Source organism: Pristis pectinata, chromosome 16, assembly GCF_009764475.1.
Source record: "Pristis pectinata isolate sPriPec2 chromosome 16, sPriPec2.1.pri, whole genome shotgun sequence".
Lineage (NCBI taxonomy): Eukaryota > Metazoa > Chordata > Chondrichthyes > Rhinopristiformes > Pristidae > Pristis > Pristis pectinata.
Window position 1 is genome coordinate 16,827,773 of NC_067420.1, and position 24,374 is coordinate 16,852,146.

Consider the following 24,374-nt stretch of genomic DNA (forward strand, 5'->3'; position numbering starts at 1 on the left):
CACACATCCCAATTTGTTGTTTTCAGCATCAGGTAAGACGTTAACCATGTTAGGAATTGGTGGGTGTCAGTGCTACCAGTTTTTCACATTGGTTGTATTGGTCTGAGGTTCCTTGGACTGTGTTTGCATTTTTTTCCTTTTGGGTCAAGTTCATGCCAGTAACACATTATAGTAAATTTCCACAGCTGAGAAAGTTTTCCACAATAAATAGTTTATGAATTGACAAACAGCAAGCAATCATACTTAAGCAAATTTGCATCAATTTTCTGAATTGGAAGGAAGACTAAGGGAGATCATAATCAGCAAAGCTTGCCACCAAATGACTCCAGTGGAAGACCCTGTTCAGTTTGAGGGTGGAGGTTGGGGATTTGGGAGAGGGCCAATAGCTTGCTGTAAACAAGCAGGAGTGGGCATAATTGGTCAGGGTCAGGGTGGGTGGAGGTAGGTACCAATGGAGGAAAGCTGAGCAGAGTTCCCTACACCATTCTTGTAGACATATCTCTACCTAGCCCCATGTAACTAATATTGGACTCAGCATTTTGGGTCCTCTTCCTCTTTGTTGGGCAACTTACTGAGTGGATGGTCCACCAAATTGATCCAGAACACTGCATAAATTAATCAGTTTACTGCCAGACTCAGGTGTACCCAGCAGAGGTCTGAGTTACATTGGCAGCAAGACATGAATAAATGTCTTTTAACTTTGAAATCATCCACTTTTGCCAAATGAGGTGAGATACAATCTCCCCTGCTGTATTAATAACTGACAGAAGTTCATCATAAAAGAAGAAAGTAAAGAAAGATGCAAAAGAAACCAAGGAAAATCATCGTGATTCGTACCTTGGCTGTGCTGTGCAAGTGGTTATTTTCCTCTTCACCTCTTTGAGGTTTACAAATTGCTTCTGATTTAAGTGATGCGAAGTAGCTTTTACTTTGCATCTCATTCTCATTTCTTATGGGGATGAGAATCCTATTCTTATGGAGCTGGAGCTGAGAGGCTTCAGACTGAAAATCCTAACTTTAGGACTGGCGACATTTTGTGCTCCACATTGATTCTGGACATGTGGTTTTGCTCAAAGATTTGCTTATGGTGCAGGTGGGAGTGTGCCAGCAAACCCACAGCAAATCAGCACCAGACTTAACTGCTGCTAATTAAGTTCATAAATTCTCAGGAATAATGTGTCAGCAATTAATCCACAACAGCAAATAATCAGGTAACGCTCAACTCAAGTATTATAAGACTGTGGTTTCACAGAAATGTTATAGCATGCTCAATAAGCAAAACAATCTGAGCAAAACCAAATGGTTGAAAGGGAGCTGGGAATATTGTTGGTGCCACAGGGGTGTGTCCAGGATTGAAACTGGGATGGTAAACAGCTGCATTGGGAATAGATATTCCAGTGAGGGGGTGGTGAGCCCAGGGACAGCTGAATGGAATCAGTTAAATTATTAATTCTAAATTTATTCTGTTTAGAACAGAGTAGATATGGTAGGACTATTTCCTTTGGCTGGAAGCCTCAAATAGGAAGGCATAACCTTAAAATTAAAGTTAGGTCATGTTGGAATGAAATCAGGAATCACCTTCTCCACATACATGTAGAAAACATTTGGAATTCTCTTCATAAAAAACTATGGATGCTGGATGTATTGAAATTTTCTTGGCAGAGGGACAGGTTTTTATTCAGTTATAAAGGGACGTGGATCACATGCGGACAAAAATCAGCCATGCTGAAATTGTGCTACTGGCTCGATGGCCTGAGTGGCCAATTTCAATGGCTCCAGTGTTATAAATGTATTAACCTGGGTGACTGGTTTTACTGTTTTATATCTTTTCTGTTCACTTGGATTTCTTCGATGTGTTGATACAAGTAGTTGGCTGAAGCTTTCTCTGCTGCAAAGGATTCAAAGAGTCCCTGCTTCTGACTGGTCTATCTCCAATCAGTAGTAATTAGTCTGGATATTTTTAGCCTAGTTTTCTTCCAAAGCCTGTGATAAACATACTACTACTGATGTGCCAGCTCAGTGTCAAATGTGGCTCAGTTGGTAGGCGTCTCTTCTATGAATTGGAAGGTTCTCGATTCAAATTCCATTACTCAGAAATGAACACAATCATCAAGCCTCAATGCCAGTACAGCACTGAGGAAATGCTGGACTGTCAAAGAAGTCATACTTCTGATAAGAATTTAGCCCCCGCCTAGTGGACATACATAATCCCATGTCTTATTGAGAAGAAGGGCAAGGGAGTTATCCCCAGTGTACTGGCTAGTATTTATTCATCTATCATTTATGGTCTCAATACATCCCAAAGTGCTTTACTGTCAATTAAATGCATTTAAATTGGTCACTATTCTGATGCAGTAATTGAGACATAACAAGCTCTCACAAACAGGAACATGATAACGTCCTTACCTGCACTTCTTTAAAATCGTTTCATAGGATCTCCTCACCCATCCGAGAAAGTTGACAAGACCTTGATTGATTATCTCATCAATCGGACAGTCCTCCTTCACAATTTCACTGAGTTTTAGTCTAGTTTATGTAGTCAACTGTCTGAACCAGAAATTGAACCCACAAACTTATGCCTTGGAATCACGACCCCTACCATTCTGCTTCTCTTTCTACCTTTGCTGTGAACCAAATCTGAAGAAGAATTCATTTAAATATTAGGCTTGGTACTAATGCCTGTACTTTACTGGGACATCTTTACTGGACCTTGTGGGACTTAGGACTAGCCCATTACTATTACATTGAGGATGCAGCTGTCCATGTAACATTGTTCCTTCCTTGACAGTTCTGAACCAATTGTTTCTTGAGTATCATTTTGTGGAATGCAAATATTGTCCCAAGCAGAAAGCATATTGATTTCCTTTGGTACTATTTGTAAATGAGTGTAATTGGTTGGTCTTTTGACATTCCCACCAGACGTTGCCCTAGAAGATTGTTTCCCTTCATCTCTTCATCAACCCACCATCCCATTGGAATCAGTAGGAGGTATAAGCGTGGCAGAAATGATCACATTCCAAATTTTCTATCTGTTCAAAATTTGCTTGAGTCCCACCCTTCAGAAAAGGGAACTGTTTCTAAGCCAAGGATTAGTTATGATGCAGTAAACAACAATAGCACATTGATAAATAGTGAACAGTTCGATGGTTGCCATCCAGTTAATCTTATTGTCTCAATCGTTCTTTATACCCTGCAAATTTTGCTTCTTTTAGCACAAAATACCTAATTCACAGAGATTCGTCAAACATTTTACTTCATGGATAAGTGATTCAATGGTGTAAGTTTGTCTTTGTCTTGAATGGGTATAGTGCTGCCATGAAGAGTAGTGTGGCTATTCTTGGCTCTGCTTACTTCCCAAATGAGGAAAAATTCAGGAAGTCTCATTAACCACACCATCTTTTGTTTCTCTTGAGGACACAATCCTTTCTTTGCAAGTGCAGAGGTTTCAGCAGCCTACAAATAAACTGCAACCAGAAGATTGTGGACATATTCCAAAACCCCGAATCTAGTAGCAGATAGTGTCGAGCACCTCTCAACTGAATCACCTTTTGGGACAAAGTGTATGGACATCACTTAGCATTTGTCAAGCACCAGGTTTTGACTGGGATCCCAGTAGCACAGTAATTTCAAACATATTTTGACAATAGCTTATGAAACTCCATAATGGTGCATTACATTGCAACAGTGTTTTGAATTCTTTTGATAAATTCTTATGTATAGTTCCTTTTTTAATTCATTCATTCTCCCTTTTTCTTGAAGTCCACTGGCAGAGTGGGTGGTCAGCACCAATAACTCTCCAGTAATTATCTCAGAACTCCACAAAGAGCCAAAACTATGATGATCCCTGTATTGATCCCCTTGCCCCATTTGGGAAGTACAAAACTTACATAATGCTTCCTTACTGCAAACACAGCTGCCAAGGACAACTCTGTGTGTGTTGTGGAATCAGCCTGGTGTTCCACCTATCTGGTGTGTCCTTCTTTGCCTCACTATGCCACCTCAAAATGGCTAGTACTTGTAAATAACCTGAGGTGTTTAAATAAAGCAAAATCACTTCACCTCGACAAAAAATGTGCAGCTGAACAACTGGGACCCTTCACTTTCACTGAGTCTTGTCTTCCTGAAATAAACAGGAAACCAGTCAAGATGTTATTTCAAATGGCAGTGAAGCTTTTAGTAGCAGAATGAGATCAGAAAGTGGAAATGGAGGAGAACCAAATGATGAAAAGTCCAAATTATTAAGCAAGCAAATTAACAGACTTTCAGAAAGGAGGAAGAATGAATAACTCTGCCTCCTCCTCATTCATTACCGAGGGATGTCAAGACTGTACCTTGATCAGGAAACACAGCTTCACTGGAGACACCCTAAACTACTCTGCTGCAAACTGTAACTCTCTGTAAGGTTAAACTGAAGCAAAAATGTAAACAAAAACATTGCAACAGAGGTTGAAATGGTTGCTAGTCATGTTGCTAAGGAATATAATACCGCACTTTGGCTCCCTGCACTGCAAAGACTGAAAGGCTGCATTAATGGCAAGTATTTGTCATATGACCCTCATTACTGTCCATCTGAAAGTTATTTCAGGAAAGAACGACTGATTTTCTCTCCGATCAGGCAACTTGCCACTGTATGGTCATAAAATTCAAATATTCCGATGTGACACATTAACACTTTGTGGTTTTCCTTTCTCATGCTGGCTGATGTTGTTGTTTTTGAAACATACTTAAACACTTGCAGTAACATGTTTTGGTTGTGATTAAGAAGTTTGTGTAATTGTGAGCAATAAGTCAACTATATTAAAAAAAATTAAAGGTATGCGCATGAGTGCACATACGTAAACACATGCACAAACACACGCGCGCGCGCACACACACATGCGCGCGCGCGCGCACACACACACGCACACACACACACACGCACACACACACACACACACACACACAATCCTTTCAATAAAAAGTATTAATCAACAGGATTCAGGAAGACATCTGCAACTACTTTATCAGCTTAAGTACTCATTTCACACTTATTTTTGTTCCAAATGCAGGCTTATTCAAGTGCTGCTTCTTACTTTCAGGAAATAAAACACCAGTGTTACATCTATCTTTGATGGTTTAATCATCAGAAACAAACAGTAGATTATTGAAGAGGATTTAAAATGTAATTTTGAATTAGAATAGTAATTCAATATTAAAAAGTCACTAAAAGATTGCCACCAAAAAATGAGACAGAGGATTGAGAATAAATTTCTTTGCACAGCAAGTCGCTACCACAAGGAGCAGCTGATGTAAATACTATTAGTCTAAAGGAAAACTAGAGAAGCATATTAAGGGAGACAAGAATAGAGGGTTAAGTTGATAGATTCTCATGGGGAAAATGAGAGGAGACTCGTAAAGCATACATTTTGGGCTGGACTGGTTAGGATGAATGGTCTGTTTGTGTGCTGTATATTCTAGGCCATGTTTGTGCATTTGATGCTGAAGTTTTGCATCATGCATTATAAACTACTTGTGCAAATCCTTTCCTCACAGAATCAAGTAGATATGTCCAAGATGCAGTAAACAGAATGATCTGTGAAGACAGCAACTTTGATGGGTCAAATGGCCTTTTCTCATTCCACACTTACATTTTTATTAGAGATGGAAAAATATTTAACAAACTTTTTCCTCTATCTCACCCTATTGTGTTAATAAATATGGAGATAAATTTTGTCTTCTGAAATTGGCTGCACATAGTACTCCAAATTCTGTTTTCAAGGACCTTATTTCAGTATTTTGTAGGCCACTATGCCATTTTTGCAAAGCAATGGACATGCTACATCCACCAATATTGTGCATAAATATTTTAATCCAGGCCCTAAAGGAATTGTAGAAACATTTTTAAACATTCTGTTAAGGATTTTCTGAAGCAAAAGGGAACTTAACAGAACATGGTTTCCAGAAACATTTGCTTTGCTCACCCCTTCTCCCTTCAGTCATTGGTTCTGATTCATCTGCCATGCTCTCTCCCTTCCTTGATCAATGTGTGGTGAGTGCTCCTCAGGATTTATAACTTGGTAATATTTTGGAAAAGTGCTTTCAACATTGAAATTCATCTCTTGGTATTGTGTATCCCCTTTTGTTTCAAGCATACTCATCCTCCCTCTCTTAAGTGTCCTATCATACTAGAAAGATTAGGTAAGTCACCTGTGTAAATTGTTGTCTGACTTCTCAAAGTACTCTTAAGCTTTAAAGAAGTTGATAAGTGCCATTGCTTTATAATGTTGTGCATGAAGGGGATATGAACTATTCCACAGGGTTAAAGACTGAGTAATTTTCAATGTTAGATGAGCAGGAAGTGCTTGATAATAATCAGTGATGGAGTGCACGCTTTCTTTAGGTTAAACGTTATATTAAATATATTATCATTCTTTGATATCAAACTTTTTAAAAAATTGGTGGTTTTCTCAATTTCACCATTTTCTCTGTTCTTGAGATGCTAAAGCACCATTTCAGCCAAATGGCCATTCTTTGTCAGCCTTGATAATGAATGTTGGGGTTTCACCAAACAGAAGTTGTGTCAGGCCAAAACTAGTTCTGTCCTCATCCATGTGCTTTGCAGCACAAACCATTAGATAGCAATCAATGATGAAAACTATTTTCCCTCAGCCTGGATGCACCAACCCAATTGTAATGGTTATTCATCAGGTAATTCAGCACAGACCGGGGATTGAACATTTGCCTAGAAATTCAGTTGCATAACTTTTTTTAGTGTTATGTAATTGGAAATTAACTTTTTCCAGAGTGAACTTCAATAACAACCATTTCCAGGAGATTTCATGTCATTTCGGAAATTCAACTGGGCAGTTCTGGGCATGAGTCACCCTTGCATCCCTGATGTGATTTCCATATTGGGGTGCACGGAATAACATAATTCCCGTAACATTGCTTCTTTTGGAGCTTTGCAGGGAAACCCATTGTTCGGGTGTCCTAGGACAATCCAAATTTAACATCGGACTGAGTGTCCGATTGACTTTGCATTCTTTAGCACATCCCTCCCCCACTATCACTCAGTCTCCTATTAACCTTATTAATCCCACAGCCACTGAGTCCCAATCCTCAACCTCAGGTGTTAGGGGAATATAAGTTTGCAGCTGGTCATCAGTGGTCTGAGGTGTTGTTGGCACCCACTGCTGCACCCATCCAGCACACCATTTAGGATACACTAGAAATTGTAGCCATTCTCAGTACAGTGCCCACTCAGTACAGTGGTGATGCATTTTGCCGGAAGAATACTCGAGGAGCTTTGTTCAGTCTATCATATGAGGAGTATGTTTCCTTTACTTCTCTGCAACCTTTAAGTTGCTGTTCCCCTATCTCTAGGTTCTAAGTAAGAGTGAAACTTTCTGGTTCAGAACTTCTGTAAACCAAAGAGCTAATATGAATATTTTGCTCTAGACCTCCGCACAAAGGACAAATATTAAAATCTCCAGCATCTTTAAAAAAAACAAAGGGACTGCTGTTGACAGCTGAATCCCATAAGCAGGATGTAGCAGCTGTGTGCAGTAGCAAAGCTGGAGAAGAGCGCCTTCTGCATTACATGTATCCCATGTAAAAGTAAGCCCATGGCATTACATGTCTGGAATCAAACTGAACAGAACATCCAAATCTGTTTGAAAACTTTTGGATTGCCACTGATTAATTGTGGTGCCTAATAAAGGTGAAATATTAATAAAACATAACATTGCTGAGTCTGAACCTGATTTAAATGATCTGCGGGAATTCTAGTTTTGATTCCCATTTTAAACATATTTGTAGGTAATATAGATGTAAAGAACTTCAAATTAACTAAAAAAAAAATCAAAAAGTTAAAATAGAGACCAGTGTAAGTTCTCAAAATGGTTGTAGCTTCTATCCTGCCTGTGGCTGCTCTGCCATACAGGAAGGCAGAGAATATATGACTGACAGATGAATATCTCTAACCCGTGAATTAAATTTCAGTACTATTTCGCTGCTACAGCAACCAGAAAAAATCAACAATTTATATTCATTTAATGCCCCTACTTCTCAGTTATTTGGCTGGGATGCAGCATGAAAAGATAGGAGATTGAGATGGAGAGTGGGGATTTCAGAAGGAAAGATGGGAAGGGAAGGGAAACCGGGATGGCACACTTCAGTGGTAGATTACCTGAGCAAAAGAGCAGCCATGATTGGGCAATGGGGTCTGGGAGCCATGATCAGGCCAAGTGGACCAGGGAATGAATTGAAGGGCAACAATCAGGGGACCCAGGGCTGAGTTAGGGGGCTGCAATCCCATCCTATCCAGGCATGGTAAACAATCTTCAATAACTAAGATTTCTTTATTAGTCACATGTACATCGAAACGCACAGTGAAATGCACCTTTTGTGTAGAGTTTTCTGGGGGCAGCCTGCAAGTGTCGCCACGCTTCCAGCGCCAATATGGCATGCCCACAACTTCCTAACCCGTACGTCTTTGGAATGTAGGAGGAAACCGGAGCACCTGGAGGAAACCCACACAGTCACGGGGAGAACGTACAAACTCCTTACAGACAGCGGCCGGAATTGAACCCCGGTCACTGGTGCTGTAATAGTGTTGCACTAACTGCTACACTACCATGCCTGCCCTAAAGGTGATGCCTTAAAGATGATTTCCCATGATGGCCCTTTGTCAGACAGTTTTCACTGTTTCCATTGTGGTGTACTCTTTGGTGAGCTGTGTGTTACTAACACAGGTCATAAACCTTGGCTTTTTAATTAAATTTCTTCCATTGAACAAACAAAACAAGCTGTGTGCGTTGAAGACGTCATTACATGCTCAAAATACAATCCGGGAAATGACATTGGTGTTAGGGTAAATAGAGCCAGGAAGTAACCAATCCATTGGACAGTGTTTCACTAGGAAATGCACTACAAAATGCACCTTTAATTGTTCACTTTGTGCAATTAAAGCTCAAGAAGCAGGCATAAGTAAATTGCCTCCACTCCAGTTTCCAGGTAATTGTTCCCCTGGGAAAGAAGGGAAACAGTGTACTTGCTGTCCTTTCTTGCCACCCCAGCCAAAGAGGTGATTACTGTTCTCTGATTAATTGTTCCTCCTTAGGGGTAGAGTGTGTAGCTTTCACTTGTATAGGGCAGGATGTAAGTGTCTGGCAAGATCAGTCTCTTTTCCCAAAAAGTAATGAAACCAAATGATGAAGTCACTTTAACTGGATCCAAATGGATTTCTAGATTTGCATGATTTCTTAACAACCTGCATTGGATTCAAATTTAATTGTAGTAATGCAAATAATGCAGGCGTGATAACATTTTATTGTTTGTAAATATTGAAGTAACATATATCTCCAGGGATGGAGTAATTTTAATTTTTGTATTAATTCATGAAAATAGGACTTGATTAGTTTTCTACAACAAATTAACTCAAGCATGAAATGTACTTCAGTTGCAGATTCTTTATTTCACTTTATAAATCTGGTCTAACTTAAGGTTTTGGTTTACCAGTTTTAAATCAAACTAGAAAGGAGCACTGTATCTAATCAACTGCTTAACACAATCCTAGTCTTCAAACCTTTGTGTTTTGTTTGTTGTAATGAACAGCAGTTAAAGATTAGAACTTTAATATTTGAAAAAAAATAATTTTCTACAATGTGTCTGGGAGATGTTGCTGTAGCAATTACTGCAGAATAAAGTCTGCCTCTAAGCCAACCATTAATCAGTAAACTGAACAGGCTGTATAATTATAGAATAGTTCTGACAATCTGTAGCCACAGAAGTGGAAAGTTCCTAAAATTAAAACAGCGTTTTAAAAGTTAGAGCAGTCGGTCATCATAGTGAAGGGAAAGTCCTTATCTAACGTCTTGTTTTGGATTGTGCTTGCTTGCATCACTATTTGACACAAATCTATACTGAATTTTTTTAGTGTAGGCAGAATCTATCTACATCAGATAAGGGACTGATAAGCAATAAAACCCTTTCCCCAACCAACAGTACAGGAAGTCTCACATCAAGTTTTAACTTTCAGCATTATTGTACAATTTAAAGTAACTGGTGAAGTGTTCAGATAAATTATTTATTTGCTAAAATACCACAGAAGCTTAAAATAAGTACTGTTGGTTTTAACTGCTGTTCGCACTCTGTGGCAGAAGATGTGAAAGCTTTACCATTTTAAAAGTCTCTGTATGTTTTAGCAGCTATAGATGAGGAAATAAATTGGAGAGCTTCATTGTTTTTAATTCACTACTTCCATGATTTTACACAAATTCTGTATAGTTTTTCACAATTCTTGTCAAAATAATTTCATGCTTGGTGCAGAACAATAGTAGTGGAACAGGAGCAACTGTTTTAAAATTCAGTCAGTGAAAATAAAGTTCCATCCAGAACATTCTGTTACGCATTCTGTGAACTTTATGATTTGGTGAAAAATTACAAGACCAGTTAGAAGTAACAAGAAGTAAACCGGTAAAATGAGCCCTCTGCACTGCCATACCAGGTAAGGTGCTGTACCACGAAACTACCACAGTAGGCCTGACATCAAGCTATGCTTGGTGCAGCATCGCAGTTACAGCTTTCTCTAACATAGGGTTGTACATAATGAGGACCAAGGACCACTTTTACCCCTTTAGCATTGGTATTCCAGCTTTGAATTCAGTCTTATGTGCACTAATATTTCATATCTTTTTGCTTGATATTCTTAATATGCATTTAGGACCTGGGGTTCATAGACAAAGACTTGAAGTGCAAGAGCAGGGAAGTTATATTGAACTTATATAAAAGGTCTCAGAAAGGGTGCAGAAATGATTTATTGGACTGGTTCCAGGGATGAGAAGTTTCACCTTTAAGTTAGACTGGAGAAGCTGGGATTGTTCTTCTAGAAGTAAGGAAGATTTGAGATTAAATTTGACAGAGGTGAAGAAGGTCATGGCTGATTTTCATAGGGTAAATAGAGGAAAGCTGTTTCTGTAGCAACTGGTTAAGATTAAGGATTACAGATTTCAAGGTTTGATCAATAGATAGAAAGAAGCTGTGAGGTAAAACATTTTTTAATACAAAAAGTAGTTATAATCTGAAACTCACTGACTATAGGGGTGGAGGAAAGTGTCATTTAGGGTTTTCAAAAGGGAATTTGATTGATAGGTAAGAGAAGGTAACATGCAGCATTATGGGAAAACAGCAGGGGCAATGGGGCTGGTGGGATTGCTAGGAGTTGACGTATGCTCGATAGGCTTCCTTCTATGCTGTAAACAATTCTATAATTCTACATGAGACTTAATATGCAAATAAATGGGATCATGAATCTAATGTTTGTGTGAGAGCATTGAGGTCTACAATCTATTCACATGACCTACAAAGACAAACAAAGCCTTTGTGTTTGTCTTTAGTGAACCTAAACCATGCAAGGGAGTGACAGTACACTATTACTTCTGAGTTTCATATTTTCATAAAACATATCAGCAGTCATTTTTCCCTGGTTAGGAGTAGATATCATTCTTTAGGAAAAACGCATCACTGTCATTTATTTCTAACTCCAGATTGCCCTTGAGAGGTGGATGATGAGGGTTTTATTCGAACCACTGCAGTCATGTAGTCAAAGTAATCCACTTTGTATGCAGACAACTCTTGCATTTGCTCATGCTTGGGGGCCAAGCTCCAAATCATCATTGGATGTTCACTGAAACAGACAAGGGAATGGGCCTTACACCCAACAGCTGCAAAGTGAATCTTCCAGCAACCTGTTTCTACTGCATGTCACCCTTCGAAAATTGACATTCATGGCAAGATTCTGGAAAAGGTGGACCACATCCTATATCTCAGCAGCAAAGGCAGACATTGATCATGTAATTCGACATTGGAAAAGAGTGTTTTGAGATCAAGACCTCAAACCCAGCATAAAGCTGATAGTCAGTGAACCCCTGCTTTCCTATACACTTTTGAGACGTGGACTACCAAAATTCTGGAGAGATACCACAAACTCTGTCTGCAAAATCCTCACAGGATAATTGAAGCAACTTCATTGCCCTCTCACAGGTTACCATCCCCAGCAATGAGGCTCTTATTTCACTCAGTGAGTTACCTTGGGCAGTCACATCATTTGCATGCTTTGTCAGAGAAGGAGATTACCAGGTGGCCAGAGCAAAATAACGCAAGGATGTTCTCAAAGCCTTCTTGAAAAAAAATGTAACATCCCCACTGATTCCTAGGAACTCCTGGCCAATGATGGCTCAAAGTAAAGAAAAATTATTTGCAACGGTATCGTGTCCATGCATCAGGAGTAGAAGGAATCCCAGCGTAAACGGTGGAAGAAGTGGATTCACCTCACAAACTACCCACCCACCCATTCCCTCAGGCCCCTTCTGCCACATCTGTGGAAGGATCTACGATGTCCACATTGGCCTCCTCATTCACGTCAGAAATCAAAAAAATCAGAGTGGAAGCAAGTCATCCTTCATCACAAGGGACTGTCTACAAAGAAAAAGAAATGTACTCTTACAGTGCAGTTGAGTAAATGGTTAAGGATTTTGACCCAGCAGTGATGAAGATTGTTTTGGTTGATAGCATAGACGATGAAGATTATTTTTGGTTGAAGATGTGATCTAAACCATTCCTAAAACTGAAGTCATTCAAGAGAATTTGTGTTACTTCTGCACTTCCTGATTGCAATTCACTTTAAAATGAAGTCAAATGAGATGCTGTACTGGAAATATTGGAAATGAAAACAGGAAATCTGGAAACAAAAACAATGGTTGGTTAGCCCTCGATTACAACACAGTAAGTGGCTGTAAAGCCCAATAAAGAAAAGTGAGAGAAAGGCTCTTGGAGAGCACAAACAATGATATTGACTAGTTGGCCTAATGCCTGTTTTAGTGCAGTGAATGTGTAACAGGCCTATGTGGAGCAAGTGGTGTGAAGAAGGGTATCAGTTTGCAATGTCAACTACTTGTTCTCTCCACAGACTCTGGCTCATCTGTAGAGTGTTTCCAGCATGTTCTGTTTTCACTATAAGACTTTTTCTTTAAAATGATCCAAGAAAGATTATGCAACATGTATTAAATTAAACAAAAACTAATTCCTGCTCTAACAACATGAGATAAATTTCCCATCATCAAAATTTATGTGTATCTTCCAGAACAAGAGTTGTCTGCCTGTGATTTTTAAGAGGAAGTACAATGTTAAGCAGGCTTTTGACCCAATACGTCGACAATACCTTTCCTCCCACAGATGCTGCTTGACCTGCTGAGTTCTTTCAGCAGGTTGGTTGTTGCTGCAATGTTAAGTGTTCAAGTGTGAACTCTGCCAAAGCAACATATCTACCAATTCAAATCTTAATTCCTGATACAATTGCTCATAGAAGTCATCTATTTAAAGGTTCAAAATTCTGAACTCATAGTTCAAAAGCATTTCCATCCATAAGACAGTCTGCCGTGTGCCAGGATCACGTGAGAGAGAATAGGTTACAGGGAAATAAGTGGGGGAATTGGAATGAGGAGGACACACTGAGAGGCAGCATAGACAAGGAGATATAAGATGTACGAGTGGGTGTAGTTGCTCATGTATCATGGTTTGTTGAGGTAGAGGCTGTGAGGAGACACTATGTTGTTGCTGCTGCAAATTCAAGGCTATTGATTGCATTTTTTAAAAAAACTAACACAGTTGTCACAGGAAGAAACACGGAGTGGATGGCAACACTGAAGCTGTCCAGAGTGTCAGACTGAGGCAAGTTCCCTTTGTGTAATCACTGATCATCCCATCATTTTACTGCTGAATACATTGCTCTACAGGAAGTGCATAGTATTCAAGGAAAGAAGTGGTGTTTGTACAGCTTAATCTCATCAGGAGAAAAGTTTTTACAACTGGTGCAAATTTTTAGCTAAAGCTTTTTTGCATAGAATTTGCCTATTGCCTTTTACTACTGTAGGGCTAATGCACGTGACATCATGTATATCAGCTGTTTGCCAGCATTTCATATTATTAACTCATTTGTAAGGAAGGAGTTAACAATATCTTTCGTTAATTTTTGTTTAGAAATGATGCATGTGAATACTTACGCAGGTGAGAGATTGTGCGCCAGATTGGTTGGACTGCCGATAAAAGCTTAGATAGGTAGTGACGTATTCGCAAAAATCTATCACATTTTGTTATTGTGTATACAGAGTATTCACTAAATTACTAACCAAGTGGTGCATACAAATCCATTTCAAACCCGATCTAGCACTACAATTTTCAAAATTCGAGTTTCCAATTTTTATGCAACTTTTTCTTTTCCAACCCCCCACCCTTCCCCCCATCCAGTTGATATGTGAACCTTTTCATTTATCCTCTTTGCCTTCCCATTACAGTCATATAGTTGTTGCTTTATTGAACTAGTAACTCAGAGGAAGCAAGACTGGATTTCATTATGGCTGTATGAGAACTTGAAATGAGTTTTTAAAATCAACAAGTAAGTGAGTAATGATGCAGCTGTTGGTCATAAAACCCATCTGGTTCACTAATATCGTTTTGGGATGCTAACTTGTTCTCCTTATCTAGTCTTGTGTGAATGTGATTCCAGATCACATTCTACTGCAAGCAGGCAACTTAATTGTATCAGATCATTTTAAAGAATTGTGGCTTGAGAAGAGGGCATCGCCCACCATCCAGCCCCAGCCTTTCTTTGTCTTCTCTGGGAAACAGAGCTGGGTAGGAAATGTCAGTCACGCCAGCGATGCCTGCATACTAAAAATAAATACTTTTTTAAATTCTTTCTTTTATTTGCATTTTTTCTGACTCATATATTTCCATCTCTTTCTTAAATGATTCAGCTCACTCATTACTCCTACCGTCCATTCTCTCATGATCTTCAAACCTTCCCATTACAATTTTTCTTATTGCATAACTCTCACTCTTACTCTCTCTCTCTCTCTCCCCCCACAATTCCCTTTTCATTGCCCTCTCCCAGTTCCATTTTTCTTTCTTTTTCTCTTAAATCTTCCATCTCCATGATTCCCACACTTAAGCCTTTTCCACTCATTTGGATTGTAAAAATATACATGCTAACCATGAAGTCGTTTTGCAGACTTGCCACAGTTTCATACCTGGCCCTCTTCTTTCGCGCACACAGTACAACCCCTCCCAGCCCACTGCCCCCAACCCACTGCCCCCACTGCCAACACCACCATCCCAGGAGCAATCCCCACAATCCTCATTTGCGATCCTCTCACCCGTTACCTCAACTGGCAATCTCCCGACTCCCCTCACAGCATTGATCTACCAATCATCTCCCTCCCTCACCGTTCCCCCATGACTGATCTGCTCTCATCCAACATCAATCATTCTGACTATTGACACCCACTATTAGCAATTCCCTACCAGTGTGGCAACTGGACCTCTCTACCAGATTCCCTGGATTGCTTTTTTTACCAATCTACAACATCTACAAGGATCCTTCAACCGACCCCTGCCCATGGATCCATAATCTCTGCTAAAGCTCCCCCTTCCCCAATGATCCCTGCTCAAGAACTCCTCTATTAGTCCTGATCTAAGCCATACTTAGAGTACTGTGTTCAGTTCTGGTCGCCTCATTGTTGGAAGAATGTAGAAGCTTTAGAGAGGGTGCAGAGGAGATTTACAGGATGCTGCCTGGATTAGAGAACATGTCCTATAAGGAAAGGTTGAGTGAGCTAGGGCTTTTCTCTTTGGAGCGGCGAAGGATGAAAGGTGACTTGCTAGAGGTGTATAAGATTATGAGAGGGATAGATAGAGTGGACAGCCAGCACCTTATCCCCAGGGCGGCAATGGCCAATACCAGAGGACATCCATTTAAAGTGAGTGAAGGAAAGTTTAGGGGAGATGTCAGAGGTAGGTTTTTTACACAGAGAGTGGTGGGTGCCTGGAACGCACTGCTGGGGGTGATGGTAGAGGCTGATACAATAGAAACATTTAAAAGACTCTTCGATAGGCACATGGATGTAAGAAAAATGGAGGGTTGTAGGCTGTGTCAGAGAGAAGGGTTAGTTTGATGGTGAAGTAGATTTATTTTGGTCGGCACGACATCATGGACCGAAGGGCCCGTACTGTGCTGTACCATTCTGTGTTCTATGTTCTAAACCCTCCACTCCTCTGGCCTGTCAAACATACCCCACTTCTGAGTCCCTGTAAAACATGAACCACTTTCCATATCTCAGGAACCATCTATCAATGAAGGCATTCAACAATGATGAAATTTACTGCTGTCTCTGGTACATTAGCACAGCCTTTGGCTCTCTGAGGAAAAGAAAATTCAAAGATCAAGACTTCAAACATGGCACAATGCTCATGGTCTATGGAGCAGCAATGATCCCTGTCCTCCTGTACAACTCAGGAACATGGACTAAACCAGGCACCTCAAAGCATTGGAGAGGAACAACCAAAGTTCTCTCTGCAAAATCCTCCAAATCTACTGGCAGGTAAAAGAACTCTGAAACTGACCTTTAGGCACTTTTCAAAGAAGCTGTGATGTTTGGCATAGATAGCCCTGGGCCTGGCTCTTTGTACACGAGAAGATTGCCTTCCAAAGGGCAGGTGGAGATTTTGGCATAGATGTTCAAAAATGCCAGAGGCATCAGCAAGCTGGCATACCAGATCAGTGCCGTTTTCTGGTAGGTTCCAGATATTAGTAGTATCCTAGCATTTTTGATGGGTCTTTGATTTCTGGCATAATATCTTGAGGACAATTTGAATGAATACACGAAGCTAATGATTAAGAGTTAGTCTCCATGCATCAATACATACTTTCAACAATATCTGTATGTTTGGGCCTATCCATAACTGTTTACTGAGTGATGTTGTCTATTTAAAACATTGTAAATTGTTTTTGACATTCCAATACCTTTGCCAAGATCATTAATAAATGAGAACAGCAAGCACTATAGATTTTACAAGTGACTCATCCTCTAATTTTCCTGTTGGCAGGAAGCACCTGACTTCTCTCATAAACTCCGGCTGAGATTGGGGTATCTCCAAATACAGAATTTAGAAAGGAAAAGAATTATTAGCTTACTTCAACCAGTTTAATGAACAGAGAACTGAGATAGGAGAAAATTGTCTACCCTGATGCCCTTACATTTATTGACTTAAAAGGCTATTAAAAATCCCCAGGCAAAATAAGAACATTTACCTGTAAGCATCCTTATTGCCACAGAAGTAAAGACTGCAGCATCTCTTCTATAAATAGGCAATCTGTGCCTCTAAATTTATCCATACCCAGCAGCAGTAAATGTATCAATAGTATTGAATCAGAATCAGGTTTATTATCACTGTCTTATATGATGTGAAATTAGCTCTTTTGTCGCAGCAGTATAGTGCAAAAGCATAAAATTACTCTGAATTACAAAATAACTTAATAGTACAAAAAAAGGGAATAATGAGGTAGTGTTCATGGGTTCACGGACTGTTCAGAAATCTGATGGCAGAAGTGAAGAAGCTGTTTCTGAATCGTTGAGTGTGGGTCTTCAGGCTCCTGTACCATCTCCCTGATAGTAGTCGGCTGAGTCTACAACCTTTGAAATTTAATTCTGTTGAAGTCAATGGAATGGAAATTCAATTCCCATGATGGAGTCAGAGGACAGCACATTGATACCACTACATAGCATTTTACCACAATGGACCAGCGATACATTTTGAAGCAATAAACTTACTCCAATAACAAATAATTATTGCATCACAATGTTTCAAGCAAGCTATTCTTGGTTTCCCCAGTGTCCATAGGTTCTTCTTTGTATTGCTTTTTAGGAAGGCAAGGAACAAAAACAGAGGCTCCAACCAAGCATCCCTTATTGATGGCAAACAACACTCAAATAACAGTGGTGGCTAACACAACGATGTGTCAGAAGTTATAGTTATACAACATGGTACACATCATTCCTGAAGGTGTACAGACACTCATTATACTGTATATTCTATATAATTTTTCCATAGGTCCCACATAACAAATTATTTTTGAAAATCTCTGTTGTCCCATGAATAAACTTTGATATTTGTTCCCCATGACATTAACTATAACTTTATGCTGTCCTAGTGAATGCTAATTCTCCATAAGAAGAGAGAATTTCCATTGATAAATCATGCATTGAAATGTCAGTAATTTCATATATTGATTTTTTTAAAGTTCACCGTTGCACTTCCACAACAAGCGCATATATCTTCCCACAATATTTTGTAAATCTTTTCATTGTGTGCAATCCACTTGAACTGATTATGGTTTTGAAAAATTTGCACCAGAAAGTTCACACCATTTCTTTGAAACTCCCCAATACCAAAATGTAATTGAGCTGACAATAGGTCTCTGTGGTTGTGTGTGTTTACCTACAGCAGGTGAGGAAATGAGGCCATCTGAGAACTTCCACCCACGTTTTTCATCTTCAAGTTATTAATAGTTTGAGGGGGCAACTAAACTTTCCATTTACTCACAGCTATCATTTCCTTGTTTAGCACAAGGGGCAGGAAGTTATAGAAAAACACACTGAAGCCTGAGCTAGACAAAATGGAAGACAAAACTTTCACTACCTTCTGGAATCATACTGTGCATGTCCATTCTGTGTTTCTCTGTTTTACATGTACAGTTTTGGCAAATATATGAAGTTCAAGGTGGATCAATAAAGTTGAGATAATTGCACACTCAGAATGGAGTTACTTATCAATAAGAATATTAGTAGATAGGGTGTTGTTTATTTTGTACTTTTGAAAAATGTTAATCTGTTTTTCATTGTGGTTCTCTTGGTTCCCGACAGGCAGGTCTGATACAAAATATTGTAAGATCCTGATCCTAAATCTGAACCGTCACTTTATTTAGACAGTGATGAGTGAACAGGCATGTTTTTATTGTGGTTTTCAGCCCACATTCTGGCTCAAAGCAAAAGTCAATGCAATAATTGGATAGTTGTCTATTAAGAATGTTGAAAAATGCATGCTTCTCATTAATTGTCACCTCCCAGTCGCTGTGCAGGTGCCATTTTACTAATGAATTTATTGTCTACCATTTCTGGTTAAGTTACACAGGTGCCTGGAAATGTGTTTTTATTTAGCTAACTGAATTTGTGAGGAGATTAGGAATCTTATCATATCACTGAATGCTTTGACATGATGTTCTCTAAGAGGAGACTTAGAATTGTGCACGATTTACTTGTAATGTTACATTTTTTTAAATCTGTGAATTTGGCAATTTGGTATTATGTAGCTGACACAAGGAATTTAATGTTATGTTTCTTTTTTTTGCAGTTAATGAAATTATAAGAAAAGATCTTTCTGCAGTCACTGTGCGAAGCCAGTCGTAGACCCAGCAAATTTACAATGGACACTTCCTTGCATAACCTTGGAAATTTTCTACACTTCCAGTGGCACCCTCGGTGTATCAATAGGTCAGCTGTAAGGTTCACATTCAGCTGCACAGAACAATATGCTGGCAAGGAGTTGGTTTCTCTGACTAATCACCATGGGAACTTTCACTGTGTCAATTTCAACTTAACAAATTTTCCTCATTGTTTCCATTCATACAGTGTATTTATTGGGTCCAATAACTGTATTTTCAGTTTACACTTGTACACTTTTATTCATTTAGATCACACCCATTTCCAGTCAGATTTGCAAAGAAGAACTGAATTTTAGACCCCTCCACTCGAAGTTTGAGTTATTTTTAAGCTCTTCTTATTATCTTCTTTAACTACAAGGGCCACAAGTATCTTTGCAATCATGTTCACAGAATAGACATGGCTTGAAGTCAAAATGAAATGTGCTGGTATGAAAAAGCTGGTTGACTGCAAGAATGTGCATCACTGCTGCTTTGACATCCCAGACAAAATACATTTTTATTTTATTCACCAGGCTGCAACTACCAGTTTTGTGCAACAATTTATTGATTTATATTGAACAGGGGTAACTGGTAAATGATATCAGCAGGAGCATAACGTTTCTATCAGACTAAGTAAGTTATTTTATGTCCAGCAGTTTAAGGAGTACAGCTAGAATCAATATGCTCTGTTGAAGCTCAAGGTTTCTTTCTGACATATTCTGGGATGTTGTTAATATAACTCTGATATAAAATAATCTCAGAAGACTAAGGTAAAACAAATGTAGAATTCAAGAATAACTAATACTGATAACTGATGCATGTTGATTTACTTATCCAACATCTTAGGTCATTGCAGATGTAATTGTTAATATCTCAAGCTTTGAAGAGTAAGTCTTTTCTGTGTATAACTTGTTTTCCTGTTATAGAATATAGTCGTTCAACCACATACATATATAACAAAAAAAAAATCTTTTTGCTATTTCAAGAAATGCTGCCATTGTGTTAGCAGTTCTAGGTAACAATCGAATCTACTTTTTTTTTAATAAAGTCTGAGAATGAAGCTATTTTCTATGTTTTCAAAAGGAATCAAGGTAATTTTAAATATATATTAACATATCTGGTGTACATGTTGTTTGTCAATTTCTTAAAGTTAATATTGTGATCAGAGTAAAAACTTCTCTACTGCCCAGCTGAAATTCCACTGTTTGGAGTTTAATCAGGCTTGCTGGAAGACACAACACAACCTGCTGTATAAAGCAGGTTAAATATTTTTACATTTTTATCATTAATTTCTTCTTGGACATGTAGTTGCAATTTTATCCTGATAACTAGTAACTGCTTACACAGTATCAGGATTATTCCTTTTGTAGCCGTTTTTAGCTGAATGGTTTTGAATTAATAAAGCTTCAACCAGTCTTTTCCCCTTAATTAATTGGGTGATGCAAATTTTGAGGCATCCAAGTCTGCACACCATCCTTGGGATATATTTCCTGACACCTAGGTTCTAGAACAAATTATTGTTACAGTCAGGATGGGAATCATTAACATTGGCATTAATATTGGCAGTGGCAATCTAAGTGATAGATTAAGAATTTCCCCGAAGGAAAGATTGAGTATTTTGTGCCTAAAGAATGAGAATTTGGGATTAATTATTATTGAGGTTGCTGAAATGTTTCTGTTCAATGTTTGGAATGCTTTTGATGGCATACTGATTTCAAATCTTGTAAATCCAGTGGCCCACTTTGTTGTTGCCAACCACAGATGCCATGCCAATCACTCAAAATTACAAGAACATTTGTCATACTTCACGATGAACCAGAAGATGCATGTATCTGTGCTAGTTAAATTATCCTCATATTTCTTGCACGGTTGGAGCTGTGCTTATTGAATATATTCCCAACTGATGGGATGGAAAAATGCATGGCAGAAGTAGATTTAGATATTATAAATATTAACTTGTTATTGTTAACTGCCATTTTGTGGGGCCATAAATTATTATCAACCTTATGGTACTATAACTGAAATGAAACTGGATGGGAGATAGTACTTGGGTGTCATAATGTTTCACATTTCACATTTCCATAAAGAAAGGGCTTTTTGTATTCTATAATTTGCTAAACTGTAAAAAGATTCATAAGTATTCCTGGTTCCTATAAGAAAGCAATTATTATGAGAAGCCCCACGCAAAAGGACTGGTTTGTAATCTGGTGCCTCATAAGAAATCATTCAGCGGTGCATCTTCCTACAAATACTTTTGCTTTATAAATAGGTACAGTAAACTTTAGTAACAACATCTATGATTTCAAAATGTTTTATTGATGCATTGAATGTAGAAAGCCTAATTGTGATTTTTATATAGATGAATTTATTTTAGTTTTGTATTAAACTTATATTTAGCTTGCTTAAATTCTGAATGCTTCTTACCATATTTTCATTCCATAACAACAAATTATAAATGATTTGTTAGACAGTGTTTCACATATTATGTAATCAAGCATGAATACTGCCAACTGATGTAAATAGCTTGTAATGTAGGGATCAGAAATGAGAAGTCTTTAAATGTGATGGAATATAGAGATAGGGATGGCATCTTCTAATATTACATTGTAGACACATTATTTTCTTTCCCCTTTCAAAAATCACATTTATTTACTGCCGAGGGATAATTGGTTCATGGATTATATCTGTGTCAAGGAATCTTCTTTAAAGTTATTTTTCCTGCTTATTACTTATGAACAATGGAGAGAACAAATCTCCTAGCTTTTGCTTTTAAGCTTGCTGTTGCCTGATCATCTATATTTAATCTCGATCTCTTATTTCATATCAGAGTTAAAATAATGCATGGAAGGATGTTCCTACCAGTAAATCCTTTCATAAATCACATAGAGTAACCTATAAGTCCTACATATTACAAATTGAAACTGTTACAGGCGAAAAAATGTATCATAATTTCATAAAATCTTTGTAAATTTAAAACAAATTCTATTTTGTTGACCCTCAGAGTGTTTATATTTTTAAACTATTCCTCTTTTTTAGCAAAAACCAAATTTGTAATAGAACAATAAAATATATAAAATAGAAAGGCAGGATAAAACTACGCAATCCATCTGTGTACATTTACAAGAATGAAATCTTATAAAGATTTTGCAAATTAACCCAAGTTAATACATGTTTGAAGTACAAGTTGCTTTATTTACTTTTGTGATTCCAAGGCTGGGTGGTCAATGTATTATTCTGTATAAAATTGGCCCCAGGCTTCTTCTGTGGCATTCATTGCTATATTTGAATTTTTAATACTGTTGAGTATTATTGGCTCTTTCAAAGTGCGCAATATAACTCAATTCTTGTTTATAAATCTATTTTGTAACAAATATTTAAATACATATCAAAAGATGGTAATTGGGATTCAAATGGAAAATGTTTAAAGGAGTCAGCTTCTTGTATGTGTTATGTAATTTATGTACAGTTTATTACAGAACTATATTTTGCTTTAGAACATTGTCAGCTCCAGCATTTTTTAATTGCTGTATTTTGTCAAGCTCTTTCAATTCTGTTTTTAATGATGCACAAGATCCCTCCATCAACAACATTCAGCCCCTTAAAATGATCAAGGCTGCAGTTGGCATGTACTTAGAAACTGACAAGCATGGACATTTTGTATTAGTTTATTGTGGATGGTGGCCACATTTGTACATGAGGAAACAGCATCTTTCCTCAGTTGTCTAAATGGTTTGCTGCAGTGCCTTCCTGTCATTGTACTGAAACAAAAATTAAAGAACTGGATGCCAAAAAAATCAACCCTGTTTTCCACAGATCTTTGTAAAGTATTTCAAAGAGAAATCTAGTTTTTTTTGCTAAGGATCTACCAAGCAAAGTATGTTTTGAGCCAACAAAGTTCTTAGCAAAGGTCAACTACGGAAAGCTGACTCATAAAGGTCCATGTGTAATAGCAGAAAGAATGTGATAAAGTTAAGATTTGCACTGTTAAATGTAATGCCATTGATTAAGAGCAATATATTCCTTCTGAATGTAGAACTTCTCTAAAGACAGCACTATATTTTTTGTAATGTAAAGATTTCTGCTGCTTACCTTTGTATCCAAAAAGTTCTCATTATCTATTCTTGTTTTCCAAAAGCATGATGTTGTTTATTTTATTTTAGAAATGTAGTTTTTTTTAAATAATTTTGTTTCATGCTCCTGATTCTAAACCATTGTTGATACTATTTGCTTATATGCCTGCCTCTTTATAATCCCTTCAGTGTCAGATCTAATGAGATTTGAACTAATGCAATGTAGTCAAGTACTGCTTAAAAATATATATATATATTTAACATTTATTCAATGTAAAGAAATATATTTACTAAGATTTTCTAAAAAAATAAGAACCAGCACAGAAGGGGTTAAATGCATCTGATGAAATAGACATTTATTCTTTAAGCAAAGTATTAAATCATTAACTTTTGTACTCTGATGCTAATTGTAATAACATTTTGCATTGCCATGCTTAGATCTGTGCAATTTTATCAATAAAAAACAAAAAAAAGCTTGATTTATGGCTGAATTGTTTTTAATTTTTAGAAATATTAATTGCCACAAGAAAATACAGTTGATTATAGTCATTGTCATAATATAATTGATATTAAATATTGAATTTTACAAGGGAAGATTGAAATTTACCTTTTAAAAACTGATTTCAAGTAACAATGAACCTCAAATTCAACCTACTAATCTGAAATTTCACATTTGCTGCATTGGACTAGGAAAAATATGTTATTGGGTTATTTGCTGTTGATGTAAGCAGGTGAAAAAAAAGTGTAAAATGTAGCAGAAGGTTTCTCTTTATTTGTATTAAGCTTGAGGACAGTGTTAGAGGTCGGACTAATTAGGCAGAGTTCAAACAACACTTTTGACTTTGGCCTGAAATTTGCGGTTGTAATGATGACAAAATTGTCATTACTGTGTAAATCTCACAATAATGTGTGGTTTCTGCATAAGAGGAGATAAATATAGGAATCAGGAAGTTGTTGTTAATGGTATTCAGCTCCTCTGTGAGATGGACTGGCATAATCCTCACAAATGG

At 37.8% G+C, this 24,374-nt stretch overlaps 1 protein-coding gene across 3 annotated transcripts in view; it reads left to right on the top strand.

Annotated features, from left to right (window-relative positions):
• Positions 1-23,803, top strand: part of nfatc2a (nuclear factor of activated T cells 2a) — a 137,985-nt gene extending 114,182 nt beyond the window's left edge. For all 3 annotated transcript variants that reach the window (XM_052031460.1, XM_052031458.1, XM_052031459.1), the window contains one exon: positions 19,225-23,803. In XM_052031460.1, coding sequence (XP_051887420.1) covers positions 19,225-19,239 — 15 coding nt within the window. In that variant the 3' untranslated portion in view covers positions 19,240-23,803. The remainder of the gene's footprint in view (positions 1-19,224) is intronic.
• Positions 23,804-24,374: the final 571 nt, after the last annotated feature.